The sequence below is a fragment of the Nicotiana tomentosiformis genome, chromosome 6 (assembly GCF_000390325.3).
Source record: "Nicotiana tomentosiformis chromosome 6, ASM39032v3, whole genome shotgun sequence".
NCBI classification, from domain to species: Eukaryota; Viridiplantae; Streptophyta; class Magnoliopsida; order Solanales; family Solanaceae; genus Nicotiana; species Nicotiana tomentosiformis.
Genome location: NC_090817.1, coordinates 82,892,865 through 82,916,543, shown reverse-complemented (window position 1 = coordinate 82,916,543; position 23,679 = coordinate 82,892,865). Strand labels below are relative to the sequence as shown.

The 23,679-nt window shown below is 40.2% G+C and overlaps 2 protein-coding genes across 2 annotated transcripts; both read left to right on the top strand.

The window, feature by feature from the left end:
- Positions 1 to 20,052: 20,052 nt before the first annotated feature.
- Positions 20,053 to 22,244, top strand: LOC138894314 (uncharacterized). The gene is made up of 5 exons (XM_070179004.1): positions 20,053 to 20,087; positions 20,957 to 21,084; positions 21,181 to 21,404; positions 21,612 to 21,770; positions 22,161 to 22,244. The coding sequence occupies exons 1-5, from the start codon at positions 20,053 to 20,055 to the stop codon at positions 22,242 to 22,244; spliced, it is 630 nt and encodes a 209-aa protein (XP_070035105.1).
- A 161-nt stretch (positions 22,245 to 22,405) lies between these two features.
- Positions 22,406 to 23,107, top strand: LOC138894313 (secreted RxLR effector protein 161-like). The gene has a single exon (XM_070179003.1). The coding sequence runs from the start codon at positions 22,406 to 22,408 to the stop codon at positions 23,105 to 23,107; it is 702 nt and encodes a 233-aa protein (XP_070035104.1).
- The last annotated feature ends 572 nt before the right edge of the window (positions 23,108 to 23,679 follow it).

Here is a 23,679-nt window from a genome sequence, read left to right as displayed (position 1 = left end):
AAGTTGGATTTACAGATTTTGGAATAAACGGAAACTTTTCAAAAGTGTAAGACTACAACAGAAATTTCTGACATTTGTTGATCACCAGAGTACATAATATACCTTTATAGCAATGTAAATTGCATCCAGGATAGATCTTACACTAATTATTTTTTAACATTTCAACAAAATATGACTCTTATCTGTTATCACTCCTATTCCTTAAGTTTACTTTATCGCACATCGCAAATAGGAAGAAGTTAATTTTTATTCTACTTTGATTATTTCTTATTTTTATTTTTTAATGATAATGCAATATAATGGTTAAAACCCCTTAATTAAACGATAAATATATAAAAAAAACATATTACTCCATCTATTAATCATTATTACAATTATTATCTATGATGACATTGACAAACGATAAGTAAACAACACCATTTAGTAAAGTTTTCAGCCGACAATTAAACGACAAAAATAACATAACTATTGTAATAACAGACTTAACAGTCGAGGCGAGCGTCATAGCTGGCACTTTCTCCTGACATTCCATAACCTCTTAATTAAACGATATAAAAAAAATATATTACTCCATCTATTAATCATTATTACAATTATTATCTTTGATGAGATTGACAAACGACAAGTAAACAACACCATTTAGTAAAGTATAATTTCAGCCGACAGTTAAACGACAAAAATGACATAACTATTGTAATAACAGACTTAACGGTCGAGGCGAGTGTCACAACTGACGCTTTCTCCTGATATTCCATATCTTAAATTTGATAACGACATAAATGATTCTAGACAAAAAGTTACTCGTTTATTCAATATTCCTAACAAAATAATGTATGATTTTAGTTAACGGAAATTTACAACGAAATTACCCTTACCCTAACAATACATTGATCACATCTTCATAGCTAGCTTTGCAAATATAGTAGAGAAAAAAGAAGAAGAAGGCAAATGCATGGTACATCTAGCTCTTCTTAATGTGCAGCAGTGCAAGTAAATAATAATAACATTCTTTCTTTTTTTCCAATAATATTGTTACTTTTCAGTGTTCTTAAAATAATGTAATAACAGTTAAAAAGTTTTAAAAGGAATAAAATTTAAAATGTAGAAAATAGAAAAGGAAATAGTGATCACTTCCACGTTTAAATAGAGACAGTAAGTGATTGTTTGGACACAAGCAGAAAAGTAACGGTGCCATCCTCTCATATCTATCATCTCTACTTGGCCTTTACTCAAACAGTCTACTCTTCTTTCTCCTCCATTTCATTTTGTATCGAAAGAATCTTTTCTCACGTAAACCTTCTTGTGCTGCTTCTTTAATTTTTTTATTTTTCTTCTTTCTCTTTCACTGAATCTGTACGTTCATGTAATTTTGTTTTCAAAGATTTTTCTGTTAAATTTTGAGGACAAAACCTAGCTATAACAAATTGATGGATTACCATGATATATTCTATGAACTTGATCCAATTTTTGATGGTGAAGAATGGGATCATCGTCTCGATGGGAAGATTTCAAGTGATGATCAAATCCACAAAGATGATCAATTTCTTAATGAGGAATTACAAGAGAAAGCTAGTGATGATGCTTCGGCAGTTGGTTCTCAGAAAATGGATATGCAAGAAAATGGTCTAGAATTACAAAATGGTGATGATAAAGATTTACAAGTCTTGAAAGTTGAGGTCAATGGAAAAAGAGAAGCTACTGAATCTGGTATTAAATCCCAGGTGGAAAGAAGAACTAACCCTAGAAGGGTAAATAGAAAGGCACATAAGGCTGCAACTAGTACTACTTCTTCACCAGAGCAAAGTGGAAATTTAGAGGAAAAAAGATGCAAACGTGAAAGGATTAATGCTGAGGATTTCACCTTACCTAAAGGCTGGATAATTGAAGTTCGAGTTAGGAAAAATGGAAGCACTTCTGGCCACAAAGATACAGTAATAATAAATACATTAACATCCTCTTTAATTCCTACTTGTTATAGAATTTTCAATTAATTTGCTTTTAGACCCTTAGACATATATCTTCTTTTGCATGCAACAATCTAATTTAGAGTTAAAATCAGAATATTAGGTACACTAATGCGTGACTGGTGATTATAATTAACTTCTTATTATGGTGTTTTCTTGCAGTACTACATTGAGAGAAGTACGAGACATGTTTGCCGATCAAGGATGGAAGTCCTTAGGTACCTACAATCTAAACAAAGGGTATGTGAAAACTTTGATTATATACTTAAAGATAGTTAAGTAGATTTAATTGATTGATGACAAACTTTATAAATTGATTAATCCATCAGAGTATGTGAAAAGTGAAAACTTTGCTTATATGCTTACTTCTTTAGTAGATTGAATTAACTTTCATGACTAAGTTTATAAAATTGATAAAGGTTGAGGTATGTAACTATATATACATATCGTGTATATATATAGTCCTTCTCGGGGCTGGAGCACAAACTCAAGTATATCCTGTAAGTTGCTTTTAACAATTGGGATGTTTTCAATGTTTCGTATCCATTTTGCAGGAGGAAAGCCAAGTTCAAGAAGGATGAAAGGTCAAACAATTTCGACTGTATAGATTATTTAAGTTTTTTTTTCCTTATGTATAACTGGGATGTGACATGAGTTGGAGTACATCATATTCCTCCTGCGCTTATCCTCAAGGATTTTATCTTTTTAATTTTATCTAATTTTCATGTCGAAGCAGTTAAGTCAATATATATCATGAATTCATGATATTCTCTTCGGTTGATACTCAAGAATTGAGGGTTTAAACTGTATCAATCTCGAAACTATTTCAAGTTCATGCTAATCAAATGATTAATGCTCGTAAGTTAATTCTCTTTCATTGTTAGGCTTACTTGAAATAGAACGGTTTTGTGCAATTTTTCTATGGATTAGCTAACTCTTCCCCTTTAGTGGTGTTGTGTTTTTTTATGCTAACATACTTTTGAAGGCATTGATTTCTTGAAAGTTTTATTTTCTCAAAGATTTGTAGCTGGACTTACTTTCCGACACCAAATTAACTAGTCTAAATATCTAGTTCGTAGTATATCTTAAGGTACATACTACTGTATGTCAATGTGATATTTGACGGGTCCAAAACCATAAGAACAATTATAAGCAAAACCAGATACTAGCTGTAAAAAGCCTCTTGCGACCTCTGATTTTTTCAATGTGTATAGTTCATAGCACTATTGAATGTGAAAGAAGCTCACATTATCGCTCTTAGGTTTTCTTGCCTTCTTCTTTTTCTTTCGTTCACTGCTTTCGAGAGTGAGTATATCAAGCAGTCACAGAGTTAAATACGAGTAATAAATTCCTTAAGCCAAATAAATTTGATGGCATCTAACTGTTTTCTTGTCACTAATAATTCAAGAGAGACGTACTTCACTTTCCATGTGAATCAAATTATCGTTATACTAATGTTGACCGGCGAATTTGTGGGTGGACGGGGGGAGGAGGGGCCAAAAAAGTCCTTCAAAGAACAAACGGTAGTCATCTTTATAGGTGAATAAAAACACTAAACTAGCAAGATACAACTAAAGAATAAAAAGAAGATTTAAGTATATGAAGCTAGAATTGCGGATTTACATATATAGTTGTTATTTTAGATAAATGTGTAAAACTTGGAGCAAAATCAAGCTCTTGCCAGGGCTTGTTTGGTGTTGTGGCGGATTAACCAAATTTTGATTACTCTGGAATCTCGGAACATTCAAGGTTCAAACTACCACATTTAATGTAAGAAACTAAACGTTGAATAAGAACAACTAAACAATAAAATATGCACTTTTGGCAAATTGTGAAACGATAAATATATTAAGTGATCAAAAGTATGATATCTCTAACAAAATAGAGCTAACTAGCTGGTCATCTAGATGAAAAATTGTTAGAATGTCTTTGTATACCAGTGAAACCGAGCCCGTGGGACGCCTCAGTTTTCGATGAAGTAAACGGAGCAAGAGACGTGACTGCAAGGAACCGGAATCAAGGCAAGGAGCCCTCGAGTCGGGATCCGGGCAAAACACTTGCCCTCTGAAGCATCGGGGCTACGACCCCCAGGTTCGATTCGAATCCCAAAAATCTAGGAGAGCATTACCAGATAATCGAGCACGACCAACAAAGGGCCGTGATATCCGTGACCAGTAGGATGTCACGGTGTGAATCTCGGCACGTATCGGCAGAAAATTGGTGATTAGTAAAACGGAAGATTTTTATCTTTTATGGAATTGTACTTGGGGTAAAATTCCCCTACTATATAAATGAGGTCTGATTATTTATTAGGGATATTGTAACACGTATATCAAGGTAATATGCTCTTATTTTCTCTGTTATTCAAAGTTCTCAGTTTTGTTTGTCAGTTCATCATTAATGTGAGCCCGAGATCGAAGGCAGACATCCCATTAAAGCTGTTATTTAGTCAGTGATCATTTCCTTTAATTGGTTTGACAATTTATTATGTCATTTATCTGTTTAATTTAACGCAATTCATCATTTGTATTGAATTAATCTGCGTATCCTTAAAACTACTTATAAATTTAATTGTTATCCATTTTTTAGGATAAACAGTTTGGCGCCCACCATGAGGCTAAGGATAATAGTGGCAATTTGATACAAATTTTCACAACACTCTCTATTTTACACTTGTTCTTTGAGTTTTTAATTTCAGGACAAAATTAAAAATTGTCGCACTTCCAATCTGCTCATTTGAACGTGGATGCTGAGTCCGACCACCATGACGAGAACAACAATGTGGTACCCAACAATAAGGTGCCCTCTGTTGACCCCAACGGAGTCCCGGTCGCTGATCCAATCGATGCTAACTCACACGTGGCTATCGTAGCAAACTTGCCTACTGACCCCGAAAACAACATTCGCGGGGGAGCCTGGTCGATAACCCGGAGTACACATGATGACGAAGGTGATGGGATAAATTTGCGCGTGATCTTCGAAATGTTACAGGCTCAACAGGCAGCGATAGCTCAGTTGCAGAACCAAAGCCGCGTCCCCAGCAGGGTTGAGCCCGAATTATCCCGAGAAAACGCTCGCAGAAATGAACCGGCCACAGAAAGGCCGGGTGAAGCAAAACCCGGGACCAACCCCGAGATAATAAATATGCTTGAGGAACTAACCAAACGGGTGGAGTCGGGAGAAAAGAAAATAGAAGCCAACGACAAAAAAATGGAGACCTATAACTCCAGGGTCGATCAAATCCCGGGAGCACCACCGATACTGAAGGGCTTGAATTCCAAGAAATTTGTCCAAAAGCCTTTCCCTCCGAGCGTAGCTCCGAAGCCGATCCCAAAGAAGTTCCGTATGCCCGAAATTTCGAAGTATAATGGGATAACTGATCCAAACAAAATGTGACCTCCTATACATGCTCCATCAAGGGGAACGAAACAACTTGGAAGATGATGAAATCTAGTCCGTTTTGCTGAAAACGTTCGGAGAGACCTCGTCAAAAGGAGCCATGGTATGGTATCACAACTTACCCCCTAATTCTATTGACTCGTTTGCTATGCTTGTAGATGATTTTGTAAAAGCACACACTAGGGCCATCAAGATCGAGACCAGGAAGTCAGACCTTTTCAAGGTAAAGCAAAGAGATAATGAGATGCTCAGGGAATTCGTATCGAGGTTTCAAATAGAATGGATGGATCTGCCTTCGGTTGTAGACGATTGTGCCGTTCAGGCCTTCACCCAAGGACCCAATCCCCAAAGCTCATTGGCTTCACAGCAGTTGACTCAAAATGTGATAGAATACCCGACGGTAACTTGGGCCGACGTCCATAACAGTTACCAATCAAAAATCAGGGTCGAAGACAATCAGCTCGGGGCCCCATTCTGGGTCCGTTTATCCCATCAGGACTAGTGACAGATCCAAAAGGGCCATCGATCATGAACCGAGATCGAATAGAGACTAGTATCAACCATACAATAGAGATCGAAGGGGTAATAGGTCCGGAAGCAACACTGTGAGAAATGAAAGAAGAAGCGATCGAGGTCATACTAACCGGGGACTCATGAGCAAAAGCGGTTTTCACAGACCCATCGGGTCTAAGGAAGCACCAAGGTTCAGAGTACAACTTCAACATCGATGCTACAGGCATCGTATCAGCCATCGAACGCATCAAAGATACTAAGTGGCCTCGACCATTGCAATCCGATCCTACCAAAAGGGACCCCAACCTAATGTGTAAATATCATGGCACTCAAGGCCACAGAATCGAAGACTGCCGACAACTGAGAGAAGAAGTAACCCGGTTATTCAATAACGGACACCTTCGAGAATGTTTTAGTGATCGAGCAAAAAATCACTTCAGGAACAGGGACTCCAACAAGTAGATTGAGCAAAAGGAACCTCGGTACGTCATCAACATGATCATTGGTGGGGTTGACGTTCCCTAGGGGCCGATGTTAAAGCGCACTAAAGTGTCCATTACAAGAGAAAAACGGACTCGCGATTATGTACCAGAGCGAACCGTATCTTTCAACGACGAGGATTCTGAAGGCATCGTGGAACCACATAATGATGCACTGGTAATATTTGTACTCATAAATAAATCTTGAGTTAAGTGTGTGTTAATTGATCCAAGTAGCTCGGCCAATATCATCATATCGAGGGTCATGGAACAGCTGGTTCTACAAGACCAAATAGTGCCTGCAGTCCGAGTTTTAAACGGGTTTAACATGGCATGTGAGATGACTAAAAGGGAGATAACCCTGCAGGTAAACGCTACCGGAACCGTTCAGGAAACAAAGCTCTACGTGATTAAAGGAGATATGAGATACAATGCTCTATTCGGGAGGCCATGAATTCACAACATGAGGGCAGTACCCTCGACACTACATCAGGCATTGAAATTCCACACACCGGGAGGGATCAAAATAGTTTACGGAGAGTAACTGGCTGTAAAAGAGATGTTTGCAGTCGATGAGGTGGTCTCGATATCTGCACTCTAGAAATCGATGAACACGAGTTCGATCTCCTAGGAAGAAACCAAATAGCAATCACCGACAGCGGCCCCGACCGAACTAGTAAAGCAAGGGACGGGCGAGGATGACGATTACGGGGTCCCCTAGTCATTCATAGCCCCTAACGATTCCGATGCCACCAAGTCAACGGTAGAGGAGTTGGAGCAAGTCATATTGATCGAGCACCTGCCCGATCAGAAGGTATACCTGGGCACATGGCTAACTCCCGTGCTCAGGAAAAAACTCATTAAATTCCTTATAGCTAACATAGATTATTTCACTTGGTCCCATCTTGACATGACAGGGATCCCGCCAAAATAACTACTCACAGGCTGAGCTTGGATCCGAAGTTTCACCCGGTTAAATAGAAGAGGAGGCCCTAGTCTGAAGTCAAACATGTATTCATCAAAGACGATGTAACCAAACTCCTTAAAATAGGTTCCATTCGGGAAGTTAAGTACCCGGACTAGTTAGCAAACGTAGTGGTAGTACCTAAAAAGGAAAATAAGTTAAGAATGTGTGTAGACTACAAAGACTTGAACAAGGCATGCCCTAAGGACTCTTTTCCTTTGCCTAACATCAATCGCATGATCGATGCGACGGCCAGCCACGAGATACTCATCTTTCTCGATGCCTATTCCGGGTACAACTAGATCTGGATTGATCCGAGCGGCCAAGAAAAGACTTCCTTCATCACTAAATACGACACCTATTGTTATAACGTAATGCCATTCGGACTAAAAAATGCCGGTACCACTTACCAATGCCTAGTAAATCAGATGTTCGAAGAGCAAATAGGAAAATCAATGGAGGTTCACTTTGAGGACATGTTAGTTAAGTTCATGCGAGTAGAGGACCATTTGAAACATTTGTAGGAAAACCTTCAACATACTGAAGAAATAGTATATGAAGTTGAACTCGGAGAAATGCGCATTCAGAGTCGGGTCCGGGAAGTTCCTTGGATTCATGGTGTCCAACCAGGGGATCGAGATCAATCTCGACAAGATCAAGGCCATAGAAGACATCACCATGGTGGATAACATCAAGGCCGTTCAGAGGCTAACCGGGCGCATAGCTGCCCTGGATCGGTTCATTTCGAGGTCCCCCGATAAGGGCCATCTGTTGTTCTCATTATGAAGAAGAAAAATAGCTTCTCGTGGACCCCGGAGTGCCAACTAGCTTTGAAAAAACTCAAACGGTACCTTTCGAGTCCACTTTTGCTTTATACTCCAAAGGCAGACGAACAGTCGTACCTGTACTTAGCGGTATCCGAGATAGCGATAAGTGGAGTCTTAGTCCGGGAAGAAGAAGGTACGCAATTTCCTATATATTATGTTAGCAGGACTCTAGGCGAGGTCGAAATGAGGTATCCTCACCTGGAGAAATTGGCGTTCGCTTTGCTAAGCGCCTCCAAGAAGTTGAGGCCATACTTTCAGTGCCACCCCATATGTGTCGTGACTACTTACCCATTGAGGAACATAATACACAAGCCCGAGCTCCCGGGATGATTGGCCAAATGGTCCATGGAAATTAGTGGGTACGATATTGAATATCGACCCCGAGCCGCCATAAAATCTCAAAATTTGACAGACTTCGTGGCTGACTTCATGCCAGCCTTAATAACCGAAGTCAAAAGGGAATTGTTGTTAACCTCGAAGACCTCCTCGGGGATCTGGACCCTCTTTACAGATGGTGCATCGAACGTAAAGGGGTTCGGACTTGGCATCGTGTTGAAGCCGCCCACGGGTCACATAGTTAGGCAATCTATTAGGACTGTGCAATTGACTAACAATAAGGCCGAGTATGAGGCCATGATTTCAAGTCTCGAACTGGCTAAAAGCCTGGGGACCGAGGTGATCGAAGCCAAATGCGATTCCCTCCTTGTGGTGAATCAAGTCAGTGGGACGTTCGAAGTGAAAGAGGAACGAATGCAAAGATACTTGGATAAACTACAGGTAACACTACATTGGTTCAAGGAGCAACATGTACCCCGGGATCAAAATAGCGAAGCCGATACTCTGGCTAACTTGGGGTTGTCGGCTAAAGAATTGAGAGCTCTGCGCATGAAGGCGACCTGGTCCCGCTTGTCCGAAGATAACACCTTGTTCAGAAGAACGTTCGATGGCTCACTCGCCATATGTCCAGGACCGGGAGACACAAAATATGTTTTGAGGGAAGTTCACGAAGGCACATGCGGAAACCATTCGGGGGCTGAATTGTTGGTTCGTAAGATAATCAGAACCTGGTATTACCGGATCGACATGGAGAAAGATGCAAAAGAGTACGTGCGGAAATGCGACGGATGTTAGAGGCACACAACGATGATCCATCAGCTCGGGGAGCTACTACATTTGGTCTTGTCACCTTGGCCATTCATGAAATGGGGAATGGACATCGTCGGTCCCCTGCCATGGGCACCCGGTAAGGCTCAATTTATATTATTTATGACTGACTAGTTTTCTAAATGGGTTGGGGCTCAGGCATTTGAGAAGGTCATAGAAAAATAAGTTATTGATTTTATTTGGGACCACATAATATGTCGGTTTGAGATGCCGGCCGAGATCGTATGTGACAACAGGAAGCAATTCATCGACAACAAGGTAAGCAAATTTTTTGAGGACCATAAGATCAAAAGAATCTTATCAACACCCTATCAAGCTAGTTGTAACGGACAGGCAGAGTCTATAAACAAGACCATACTCCAAACCCTTAAGAAAAGCTTAACCGATGCCAATGGAAAATGGAAGGAAATTTTGTCCGAAGTCATGTGGGCAAACTGTACGACCTTAAAGTCAAGTACCGGGGCCACCCCGTTTTCATTGGTCTACTGTGACGAAGCACTAATACCTGTCGAGGGATGAGAATCAAGTTTCAGGTTTCGATATGTGACCAAAGAGTCGAACGGTGAGGCCATGAGCACGAGCCTAGAACTATTGGATGAGAGGTGTGAGACCGCCCTCGTTCGGTTGGCCGCCCAGAAATAGCGGATCGAAAGGTATTACAAACGGAGGACCAACCTACGACACTTCAATATCGGGGACTTGGGGTCAAGAAAGGTGACATTGAACACCAGAACCCGAACGAAGGGAAGTTGGGACCGAATTGGGAAGGTTCATATCGAATTATCGAGATTACCCGTAAAGGTTCATACAAACTTGAAGCAGGGAACAGTGAGGCGGCTACCGAACAACCGGAACGTGACCCACTTAAAATGATACTACTACTAAGGTACGACCCCATTCATTCTTTCTTGATATATATTGCGAATTGGACTAACACTTGCAGGAAACAACCAAAGGATGATTGTTAGGCCTGAAAGCACGCGTTGCACTCTTTTTTCCTTGAACCGGTTTTGTCCCAAATGAGTTTTTCGGCAAGGTTTTTAATGAGGCAATAGTGGATCGTACTAACTTAGAATCGATGACCGGTTTTGAATCAGAATCGATGGTCACCTCAATAGTATCCGAGCCCTCTCGACGATTGACCTCGAATACTGGGGGCCATCACTATCGGGTAATAGTTTTTATCAAGGAAGGAAACTTTGTGCTTGAACAGTCTAGGCTCGGCGGATAGCATTTATTATTAGAGTCAAACAGTCAAATGAACCCTGCCCGCATAGACCACCTTAGCCATAACACAAAGCTTATACACACTTATAATCTTGTATATTACGCACAAGAATCAAAGAAAGTTTCTACCTTGTAGATACATATTGTGTCCCTTAAGACTATTATATTTTGTTCCTTAAGAATATCAAGCTCAAAGGCTGCCTCTACCCGAATCCGATAGATTGCCCCTACTCGAGGACAGTCGTCCAAGACAAACTCGGATGACTTGGGCTATCGAAGCCCGGAGGTACAAAACCTATTAGGTAGTGCCTGAGCTTAAAAGGCTACGACTACACCCACTCGGAGACTGTCGTCCAAGACAAATTCGGACGGCTCAGGCTATCAAAGCGCAGAGGTATAGAGCCTATTAGGTAGTGCATGAACTTAAAAGGAAACGACCACCCCTAAAAAATGGTTCGAAGACGATTAAAGCCCGTAATTAAAATATAAGGCCTTCAAAATTCCAAATCGGTTCAAAGGTTACCCTCGGCAAAATTATAGTCCAAGAACATTTAAACAAACACTTTGGGGAAAAGATTCAGGTCATACCGAGCCCTCACAAATTTCAAACAAAACTTACATCGAGAACAAGTCTTGTTCGGACCTTCGAACAACAACTTATTACTACGATTTACTCCGTGCTAAGGCATTTGAAATCTTTGCAATTGTAAAAAGATATGCTAAAAGTAATAGACTTGAAAATTGCCAAAAGGGAAAAAACCTTATATATACATTCCAAAATATCTTTACAAAGGCCGATAAAAATGGCCTCAACAAAATAAATGTACGAAATGCAAAAACAAGGGCAAATATTCCTAAGGCACCTATGCCTGATCTCCACCGAACCCGCCTCGTCACCAGAGCCGTCAGGGTCTTATTTATCTTCGGGTTCCCTGGAGCCCTCAGAGCCTTCTTCACCATCGGGTTCAACCAGATTCTTGGCCTCTACCTCTTTGCCTCTTCGCCTCTTCGATCTCGGCCGACAGGTCAAAAGCTCGGGCATGGATGTCCTCGAGGGTCTCCCTTCGAGGCAACCGCTTCACGTACTCAACATTAACTTTCAGGCGGTCCTCGACTGCCTCAACATCAGCCCTTTACTGGCCACCATCTCTTCAACATCAGCCCTGGATATTTCCAACTCGGACCTCGTTATTTCGAGCTCCTTGCCAATGGCATCCTGTTCAGCAATGGCCGAGTCCAGTTGAGTTTGGAGGTCCTTGATTTTCCGAGCCCGTGTATCAGCCTTCTCTTTCACCACTCAGAGTTGGACCTCTACTGATGAAAGCTGTTTCTGGGTGGTCTCCTTCTTCGAAGCCAGTCGGTCCATTTTTCCCTTCCAAGCATCGGTTAAGGCCTGGACCTCATTCATTTAAGCCTGGAGCTGGTCGATCCGGTCAATCTTCTGTTAGACCTGTGAGGTTTGGTCATTAGTCTCCATGGCTAAGTCATCATTTCTAACTTCGTAAATCTTTACCTGTTTCACCAAGTCGGCATGCTCCTTCTGAGCCACATCCAACTCGGATCGGAGACTCTTGACGACACTTTCGTGTTGCTAGCTGAGAAGCTTATACGTGTCACTCTTCTCGGCAAGCTCCTTAGCCTCAGCCTTGAGTTGGTTAAACTCAGCCCAGTACTAGAGATAACTTTCATGATGGAGTATCGAGGCTTGCAAAAAGATAAAAGAGAGAAGACATGATAAATATCAAAAACTAAGTCAGAAGATGGAAGAGCGTAATGAAGCCTTACCCGGTTCAGTGCCTGCTGCGCTTCGTTGAACAAGCACGGCACATACACTTCATTCATTCTCGCCTAGTCTTCTTCGGTTACCAGGCACCGGAGGTAACTCGCTACTCCAACAGGGGCAGAAAGAACCTGGGCATCCTCTGGGACAGTGATGATTATTAACCTCTTACGGCTGGGTTACGGCCGGGATCCATGCTCGGGGCGGGGAACTGGTTGATTAATTTTGGGCTTGAGTTCAGCCCGCCGACCTCTAAAGATGGGTCTATCCTCGGTACCTCCAAGTCACCCAACTCGGAGAAGTCTTCCAGAGCGGTCGAGTCTACACCTTCGAGAAAAGAACGAAGGGGATCGTCCGCTCTATGGGCCCCTTCGTTGGATCGCTCCTTCACCGCTCGGTGCTTCGTCAAACATGGACTCGGTGAATGAAGAAGACCCCAAAATCTCTATGACATCAGGCGGAGCAGAGCCGGCATCTCGAGAAGTCTCAGCCCTCATCTTATATATCAGCCTCCCGAACTTGAGGGGGATCAACCTCCATTGTTTTCCCCTCGACTGTCGCCCGCTCTTCGGGGAAGTTCGGCTCACAGGCCACAAAAATATCATCATCCTCGGGCTGATCCCCGAGCCGATAAAGCGAGTCTGAGTCAGGTGATCGGGAGCTAGAACTCTCCTTTGGCTTATAGGCCAACCTTCTCCTTGGCTTCTTCTTCTCTAAGCTCGAGGAACCCAGAGCCTTCCTTTTCTTCTTCTCTCCTGCTGCAACCTCGAGCTATCTTGAAGAAGAGGGATCAACGGGCGGGTCCTCGTCCCCTACCGAAGGCTAAGCTCAATGGTCTTTGGCAAGCCTACGAAAAGAAAAGACAGGAAATGAGAATATGATGCTAAAAGGGGAGCCTAATGTTACTTATTCGGGAGAGAGATCTTATCATGGGAATGGGCCTTCCAGCGGACCTTCAAGAGATCGCGCCATGTACGCTTGGAATAAGGCATATGCGAACAAATTCCCTCGATCTACTCCTTGAATCAAGGAATGGTGTTTGGGACTCGAGCAACAGTTGCACCACCACAAACACTGGTGAGGAAAAAGGAGATGAACGTAAAATCGACATTTAATGGAAAGTTAATCTTACGTGATACATTCCACTTCTTGGGGAATGGCATCATCTTGGAAGGGATCAAGTCTGCAGTCTTCACCCAGACAAAGCGTCTCTACCAGCCCCGATCCCGGTCCTCATCGATGCTTGAGAATAGGGCTTTGCTATCCCGGCGTGTGAGTTTTATTAGTCCCCCTCAGAAGAGTCGGGGACTATATAGGCGGAGAAGGTGAATGATGGTGAACCGACGGGATTCAGTCCTGTTCACGAAGTACCGAAGAAGGATTACGATCTTCCACAACGACGGGTGGATCTGACCGAGGCATACTTCATACCTCTTGCAAAAGTCCAGAATAATTGGGTACACCGGGCCCAATGTGAAGGGATAAGTATAAACACACAGATACCCCTCCACATGGGTAGTAATGGCATCCTCGGGCCCGGGGACAACTACGTCCTTATTCGCCTAGCCGCAATCCTTTCGAACCACAGAAAGGATGTCTTCGGTGATAGAGCAAATATACCTAGATACCACCTCACATCGGACCTGCACCGATAAGGGCTGTTTGACCTTAAAGTCATCGGCAATCAAGCACCCCCAGGGACGAATATTTTCAACGGAGGCTCGGTAGCTGGTTCATCGGTATCCATGCCCGGAGGGATCTCTCGAGGAAGACCACATCGGGAGTGGTCTCCTCGACTTCGGCGGTCGGTTGTGAAGAAGATGAAGCAACTTTGTGGGGAACAGGTTTGGAAGTTTTAGCCATTGTTATCTTGAAAAAGCTAGAAAAATATGAAGAAAGGTCAAGTATGCTGGTTTGGGTAGAAAATAAGTAAAAGCTTGAAATATACTGAGAAATCTTGAAGAAGAGAGGTAAAAATGTTAGAATATGAAGAAGGGCAGTGATATCCTGAAGACTCGAAGGTAGAAGCTTGGACAAAAGGTAAAAAATGAACGAAGGAGGGGAGTATTTATAGAGGCTTCGCGCTGTTTCACATCCAGTGATGACCTGCTGATGGCTGACACGCGTTTGAAGTCATAATGACATGACTGACGGGACATTTTAGATTCTTTGTCGTTTCTGTCACGGCATATTAAAGAAGGAATCGAAGTGCACATGTCGTTTCTCGTCATTTCCGTAAACTTACTCTCCGAAAAACGAGGGGACTATCCGTATACGGGTGAAACCGAGCCCGTGGGACACCTCAGTTTTTGATGAAGTAAACAGAGCAAGAGACGTGACTACAAGGAACCGAAATCAAGGCAAGGAGCCCTCGAGTCGGGGTCCGGGCAAAACACATGTCCTCGGAACCATCGGGGCTACGACCCCTAGGTTCGATTCGAATCCCAAAAATCTCGGAGAGCATTACCAGATAATCGAGCACGACCAACAAATGGTTGTGATATATGTGATCAGCCGGATGTCACGGTATGAATTCTCGGCACGTATCGACAGAAAATTGGTGATCAGTAAAATGGAAGATTTTTACCTTTTATGGAATTGTACTTAGGGTAAAACTCTCCTACTATATAAATGGGGGGTCTGATTATTTATTAGGGATATTTTAATACGCATATCAAGGCAATATACTCTTATTTTCTCTATTATTCAAAGTTCTCACTTTTGTTCATCAATTCATCATTAACGTGAGCCCGGGATCGAAGGCAGGCATTCCATTAAAGCTATTACTGAGACCAGGATCAATTTCTTTAATTGATTTGACAATTTATTATGTCATTTATCTGTTTAATCTAGCGCAATTCATCATTTGTATTGAATTAAGCTGCGTATCCTTAAAACCACTTATAAATTTAATTGTTATCTATTTTTTAGGGTAAACAACCTTATATATCGACCTGCAGAATACTGACTAATCAACTCATCTCTCTAGTGAAGAGATGGGCGACTCGTGTGTTGCTAAGTGGCAGAGTCGGCTTAGTAGACCTTTCAGACTAACTAGTCCATTTAATTGTTGTTCAATCATATATGTAGAGTTATCAATCGACATCTAAATCTTTGTATTTTTAGCTGCTGTGTTCAAAATTTATAGATCAATAATTGATAGTTAGAGCTATAAAATTAAATGACTTATAAATCTATGTATTTCTAGTTGTTGAGTTCAGAATTTATAGAGTAACTGAGACTGCTATGTGCATCTAATGACCAAAGAGACCCAGGGAAGTAGACAACTTTTATCTAAATTTTGAAAGGAAAATACAGAGGAAAACGAAGGACATCACAACGAAACTAGGAGTAATAGTTTTTGCTGAAATTCCATCTGATAGTAGTGCTTGAGCAACAAATATTCCTGCTTTTGTAGTTCTGGTCTTCTTCTATTCCCTCTCTGTTTACCCTCGAAAATGGATAACAATTGAATTTATACACGTTTTTAAAGATATATTGACTAATTCAATACAAATGATCAATAACGTTAAATAAGTGAATTAAAGATAGAATAAATAACCAAACCAGTTCTGATATTAGGTCTGAGCTCGGATCTGAGCTTGGAGATTGTTCTGCCTTCGATTCGGAGTCAAATACTTATGAAGAACTATGAGTAAAAATAAGAACTTTGAATAACTTTGAAGAAGAGAAAACAAGTGTATATTGAATTGATATGCATGTTACATTGTGTGTATTGAACAATAAACTTCCTCTTTATATAGTATGAGAGTTTTACCCTAAGTACAATTCTAAAAAACGTAAAAATCTTTTTTTTCGTTAATCACTGATCCGCTGTCGATAGGGGCCAAGATCCACGTCGTGATATTTGGTTGGGCACGGATATCATGGCTCTTCGTTAGTCGTGTACAACCGTTTGGTTATGCCTTCTGAGATCTTGGAGCCCGAACCGGATTCGGGGGTGTTGTCTTGATGGCCCCGGTGGTAAGCGATTCATTCGGGCATTAGTACGAGAGGTTCTTAGCTTCGATCCCGATTCCATGTAATTATGTCCTTGTTTCGTTTGCCCCACCGAGAAATCTGGATGCTCACTTGCCTCGATTTTACCCGTATACACTCTCAAAGCTCAGTCAAATGCTTCAGTTCTTTTCCTCTTATGCAACTTACACTTATAATATGTGCTTAACTCCTTTAGTAACTGCTGCCAAATCTTCTTTTCTTGCTATTCCACAATTCAGAGTATTGGGTACTTATCACTGGGGTTATGCTCATACAACTCGTTTAAAGTAGTTACCACAGCTTGATACACTTCATCACTATTAATCTTCAGACCCTTCAACTTTTCATCATCTTCATGAATTACCCGCTGAGAAATCAAAGCAAATAAAAGTCAAGTTCAAAGTAAATATTGATAGAACTAAAGAAAGAAAAATTCACATAAAAGAGGTTAAAAGAGTACATTTGTATTCACATCAACAATTTCACCCTTTTGGATGACCAATTTGGATTCCTCAGTTAATCACCCCACAAGAAACAAAGTTCTACTACTTTTTGTGCTGCTTCTTCGGAGTTATAAACTCTCTTTGCAGCAGCATGGAGTGACTTCTCATCTAGTTCCCCCATTCTTTTAACATATATAAATCAGGACTTTCCCTTAAACCCCGTGAGAGCATAAACTCAGACCCTGATGACATATTAATCAATGCAATTTTAAATTATAACAGCTTACAATTACTATTGCAGATTTTATCTTTAGATGCCAACTTAATGCAAAGTAACATTGCAGATATCAGAAATTATTTGCACTTTCTTGCAGCAATAGCAAGCTGTTAGTGCACATTGCTTCATTAGAAATTGTTGACATGCAAATTTGAGCATATAAGGCATGCACGTGAAAGAGATAAGCTTAAGCGGTTATATCTGATATCTTCTGAACGAAAAAGTTGCATAAGTGATAAGGAGAAGGACTCCTTACTCGAAGAGAACTCTATCCTAAATAATGGAGTTAGAAGTTGAAGATAACTAGAATTCTTTTACCAAGGAAGAGTATAACATTAGAACTCTAGTTATTTCTTATTCTACTAACTCTATATATTTCAGGATGTTCCCATTTTACAGGTAGGCACAAAACTCTGAAGTTAAACAAGAGTTGAGAGCAAAATAGAAAGGCATTTTGCAAGCAATTCCTGTGTGATTCAAGTATGTGAGCCTGAAGCTGCATGAACCAGATAGAACAACCAGTTCCAAGTGTTTGTCTTTTTTTCTAATTTCATTGTAGTAGGACTTTTAAGTTGTACCTTTCAGCTTTATCTAGAAGCAATTGTACTAGGTACTTTGAGTATTGTATTCAAGTTAAAGTTAACTTGAAGTTGTCGCAATAGCTAGAGGCTGGTTGCCACAAAGGATTAGATGTAATTCTTATGTTTGCAAAGAGTTTTGTAAATGCTCTCTTTGGCTCAATGATTTAGTGAAGTGTTGGAAAAAATGGTACTGGATAGTAGGTTGTGGTTTTTTTACCTTTTGAGCCGGGTATTTTTACCTTTTGTGCCGGGTGTTTTCCACGTAAAAATACTTGTGTTCTTTACTTTTCGCAACAGTAGGATAAGGAACACATTGAAGAACCATGTCCTTCTATAATCCGTGCATGCGAAAATTGGATACCACACACATCACCCCCCTCTTGTGTGGTATTGAAGTATAAAACATCAATTGGTATGAGAGCTGGTTATCCTTGAAGAGGCTAACACCTTAGGAGAAGATCAAGATGAGTGCACCACCTGAAAACTGGGAAGGGCAATCCACTGCTAGGTCACCACTCTTTAATGGCCAGTACTACTCTTGGTGGAAAAACAAAATGAGAGATCACATTCAAGGAGATGACTATGAGCTATGGGACATTATCACTGATGGTCTACTGGCTACCTTGAAGAAATATGCTGAAGGAGTGGATGTGCCAAAGACAAGAGCGGATTGCACTGCCGAGCACTTGAAGAAATGGGAGAAGAATGTTAAAGCCAAGAATTTTTTTGTTTGTGGACTTGGTCAAGATGAGTACAACAGAATCCAAGGTTGTGCCACTGCTTAGCAAATTTGAGACACACTGAAAGTGGCTCACGAAGGAACAACTCAGGTGAAGAGATCCAAAGGAACTCTACTGTACTCTTAGTATGAGAACTTTGCTATGAAGGATGGAGAAACCATTCAAGAGATGTACACAAGGTTCACTACACTGACAAATGAGCTAAAATCTCTTTGAAGGATTATTCCCGAAGAAGAAAGAGTGGAGAAGATACTTACAAGGGTTTTTCCTATCACTTGGGAGAGCAAGATCACTGTCATCCAGGAATCAAAAAATATTTCCACTCTCCCACTAGATGAATTGATTGAAAATATTACTTCCTATGAACTTAGGAGACAAACCATGAAGATGGATGTACCTAAGAAGGAAAGGAGCTTGGCACTCAGAATCAGTGAAGGTTCTAATTTGGAAGATGATGCAATGGCTATGATCACCAAATACTTCAAGAAGTACCTGAGGAGAAGAAAGGGTTATTCAAGAAGTGAAAGCTATATCAAGTCAAAATCTCCTGAAAAGCAAACCAATGATGGCTGCTACAAGTGTGGAAAGACTTATCACCACACCAAGAATTGTCCTTTGTGGGAAATTGAATGGAAGAAGGAAAGAGTTGAATGAAGGAACAGGAAGAAGGAACAAGTTCAACCCAAGAAAAGCAACAACAAAAGATCAATCAAGGCTATGGTTGCTGCTTGGGAAGAAAGCTCAGATGATGATGATAATGATGATGAACGAGCACTTATGGCCATTGGAGAATCTGATGAAGAAACTGAGGTAAGTTTCTTTCATCTCAAAGACAAGATTAATTTTTTGTCTAAAGAAAGGCTATCTGAGTTGCTACTAGAGCTAATTAATGAATCTGAGGATGTAAATAATGAAAAGGAACAACTGTCAAAAGAATGTGTGATTTTGAAAACTAAGTGCAAAAACCTGGAACTTAGGGCTAGTGAAACTGAAAGTGAAAATACTGTATTGAAGAACCAAGTTCATGCACTTGACATAACTGTCCTAGAGCTTAGATATGAAAATCTAAAATTGAAATTAGGAACATGCAAAAAGATAGATGATCACACTCAACTCACTTTAGAAGAAAATATAGGAAAAATAAAAGAAGAGTTGTACAAGAGAGATGAACAGGTAAGAATCCTAAAGGAGGATCTGAGCAAGGTCAAGCATGAGCTAGACAGAACTTTTAAATGGAACAAGTCCTCTAATGCACTTTCATGGCTACGAGAATACCATAGTAGAAACAGAAGAGAACTTGGCTTTGGGAACCCTAAACCTAAGTGGGATCCCAAAAGCAAGTATCTCACACTTCCTGAGAACAAGATTTGCACACACTATGGTAACACTGGTCACTATAAAAGTGAATGAACTGCAAAAGTAAAGGAAAGTCAAACGAACAAAGATTTTGTTAAAGGAAAACAATAGGCTGCCAAGTTGGGCTAAAAAGAATTTGATTCATCATTTTGCCTATAGAAAGGGTCCCAAAATAGTTTGGGTTCCTAAGACTAACCCCTGATTTTCTTTTGCAGGTCCAAGTGAAGGGGAGAAGCCAAATATGGTACATGGATAGTGGCTGCTCAAAGCATATGTCAAGAAGCAAGAACCAGTTTCTTTCACTTGAGGACCTTAAATGAGGTAATGTATCCTTTAGAAATGGGAAGAAAAGTGAGATCATTGGGGTTGGAAAGGTAGGTAAGACTGATTCTCACTCTATTGAGAATGTCTACTTGATAGATGGACTGAAGTACAGTCTAATAAGTGTATCACAATTATGTGCTAGAGATAACATGGTAGCATTCACCTCTACAAAATACTTTGTGATTAATCTTACCACTGACAAGATAGTTTTGAAGGGAAAAAGAATGAACAACATATATATGGTGGATTTTTCCACACTGTTAGATAACGAACTCACTTGCTTAAGTGTGTTGGATAATAATCCCATCCTTTGGCACAAAAGACTTGGACATGCAAGTCTAAGCCAACTCAACAAACTAGTCTCCAAGGACTTGATGATAGGGCTACCTAACATTAAGTTCAAGGAAGATAAAGTTTGTGAGGCTTGTTCAAGGGAGAAGCAGGTAAGATCCTCTTTCAAAAGCGAGAAAATAGTAAGCACTACCAGGATAATGGAACTGGTCCATATGGATCTTTGTGTACCAATGAGAACATTGAGCAGAGTTGGTAAGAGATATGTTATGGTGCTTGTTGATGATTACTCTAGGTTTACTTGGACATTATTTTTAATATCTAAAGATGAAGCATTTGACATGTTCACTTCTTTTGTTAGAAAAACAAAGAAACAACTAGGTAATCAACTTGCATCCATTAGGTCTGATCATGGTACTAAATTTGAGAATGCTAAATTTGCTGAATTTTGTGAAAAGCATGGCATAAATCATAATTTTTATGCTCCTAGGACTCCACAACAAAATTGAGTAGTTGAAAGAAAGAATAAGACATTAGAAGAAATGGCTAGGACTATGCTTCTTTCTAGTAAACTGCCCCATAGTTTCTGGGCAGAAGCTGTGAACACTGCATGTTAAATCATAAATAGGTGCATGACTAGACCTCTTGTTGAGAAGACTCCCTATGAGTTACTTAAAGTGGGAAAGCGAAATATATCCCATCTTAGGGAATTTGGATGCAAGTGCTTTGTGCACAATAATGGTAAAGACTCCCTAGGTAAGTTTGATACCAAAAGTGATGAGTGAGTATTCTTGGGATATCATTAACATAGTAAAGCTTATAAGATTTATAACAAAATAACTATGTATATAGAAGAAAGTGTACATGTGGTTTTTGACGAAACTAACATTCTTTCTGAGAGGCAGGAACATGATGGTGAAGCAATTGGGCTAATAAGAAACTCAAATGAAACCATAACCCAGACTGAAGCTTCACCAGAGGAAGGAACAGGTCCTTGCACCCAAGGCAACCTGACAAGGAGAACTAAACAAAGAGGAACTGATCCTCAAACCTCGAGAGAACCTTTCCATGAACATGTTTCACAATAACAAAACTTTGAAGGAACATCTAGGGCAAACCAGCTGTTTATGAAACCTTACAAGTATCAAAGTTCTCATCCCATTGAGAACATAAAAACTGATCCAACCTCTAGAATCAAAACCAGATCTTCTTTGAAGAATTTTTGTGGTTTTGATGTTGTTTTATCGCTTATTGAACCTAAAAATGTTGTTGAGGCTTTGCAGGATACAGACTGGGTGAATGCAATGCAAGATGAACTCAACCAATTTGAGATAAGTCAAGTTTGCCATCTGGTACCAAGACCCAATGACAAATCAGTGATTGGCACAAAATGGGTCTTCAGAAACAAACTTGACGAAGATGGAACAGTTACAAGGAACAAGGCAAGATTGGTGGTTCAAGGATATAGTCAAGAGGAGGGCATAGACTATGATGAGACTTTTGCTCCAGTAGTAAGATTGGAAGCAATTAGAGTCTTTATAGCCTTTGCTGCTTACATGAAATTCACTCTCCATCAGATGGATATCAAGAGTGCCTTCCTCAATGGCTATCTAAAGAAAGAAGTGTTTGTCAAGCAACCTCCGGGCTTTGAAAGCAAGGAATGTCCTGATCATGTGTACAAGCTTGACAAGGCACTTTATGGGCTCAAGAAGGCTCCAAGAGCATGGTATGAAAGATTGTCAAAATTCTTGCTTGAGCATGGCTACAAAAGAGGTAAAATTGACAATTCTTTATTCTTGAAAGAAAAAGGTAAAGATCTCTTGGTAGTTTAGATTTATGTTGATGATATATTCTTTGGAGTAACTACTGATAAGTTAAGTAAAGAATTTGCTAAACTAATGGGGAGTGAATTTTAAATGAGTATGATGGTTGAGCTTAATTACTTTTTAGGCTTACAAATTGAACAAAATTAAAATGGAACTATGATCCATCAGCAGAAGTATGTGAAAGAGTTACTTAAAAGGTTTAAAATAGAGGACTCCAAGGAAATTGACACACCTATAGCAATAACCACAAAATGGATATAGATGAACCTGATTCATCTGTTAATCTGAAGTTGTATAGGGGAATGATTGGATCCTTGTTATATCTCACTATCAGTAGACCTTACATTATTTTTAGTGTAGGCCTTTGTGCTAGATTTCTGGTGAATCCAAAGAAGTCTCACTTGACTGTTGTCGAGAGGATCTTGAGATACCTAAAAGGTACCACTAACCTCTGTCTATGGTATCCAAAAGGTAGTAATTTCAACTTAGTAGGATATGTTGATACTGATTATGCAGGGTTTCATGTGGATAGAAAGAGCACCTCAGGTATGGCACACTTTATTAGCTCATGTCTTGTGTCTTGGGCCACCAAAAAGAAATATTCTATGGCCTTGTCTACTGCTGAAGCTGAGTATGTTGTCGCTGCCTCATGTTATGCTCAATTGATATGGATCAAACAACAATCAATGGACTTTGAAATTGATGTAGGTTGTATCCCCATCTTTTGTGATAACACCAATGTAATTAGTACGACCAAGAACCCGGTTCATCATAAAAGAACTAAGCACATAGATGTTAGGCATCACTTTTTGAGGGACAACTATGAAAAAGGTTTGATCACTGTGGAATTTTGTGCTATTGACAAGAAAATAGCTGACATCTTCACAAAAGCTCTAAGTAGAGATCACTTTGAAAGGAACATGTTAGAATTAGGGATGATTAAGATCACCTAAAAGGAACCAGTTCTAACTCAAAAATTGGTTAGATAATTTGTGAATTTTATACATAACTAGATTAGATTTTTTCCAGTCCCATATGTTCACTAGTATACTCTTGTGGCATGTGTTAAAATGTCTCATTAATCTCTAATGATATTATCTTTATTTTGGAAAATTCAAACTTACACATGAGATTTTTCAGTGAAGAACCCGGTTCATCAAGATTACATGGTACACACTCTACACTCTGTATATTTTGAAATAATTATATTCGGATTATGATCAAAAGGAGAGTCACATTTAATCCTAGCCTTAATTGAGCTTATCCATTACAAAATGAACCAGTTTTACCCAATGAGAGTCGCAAAATGCAATAAGTGCCTAGATTCTAGGGAGAGTCTTCAATGTCTGTTCAAACTAACTCCCAGTTTGATTAGACTTCTGAGGTTCTGGAAAAGCTATCGTTACCCAATTAAACTCTCCCTCTTTAAATTTAATTTGTACTTACACATTTCTCCACTTCTAAACTACCCTACCGTCAAACAACTCTCCCCATATTCTCTCATCTCTTCTAAACACTCATCCAA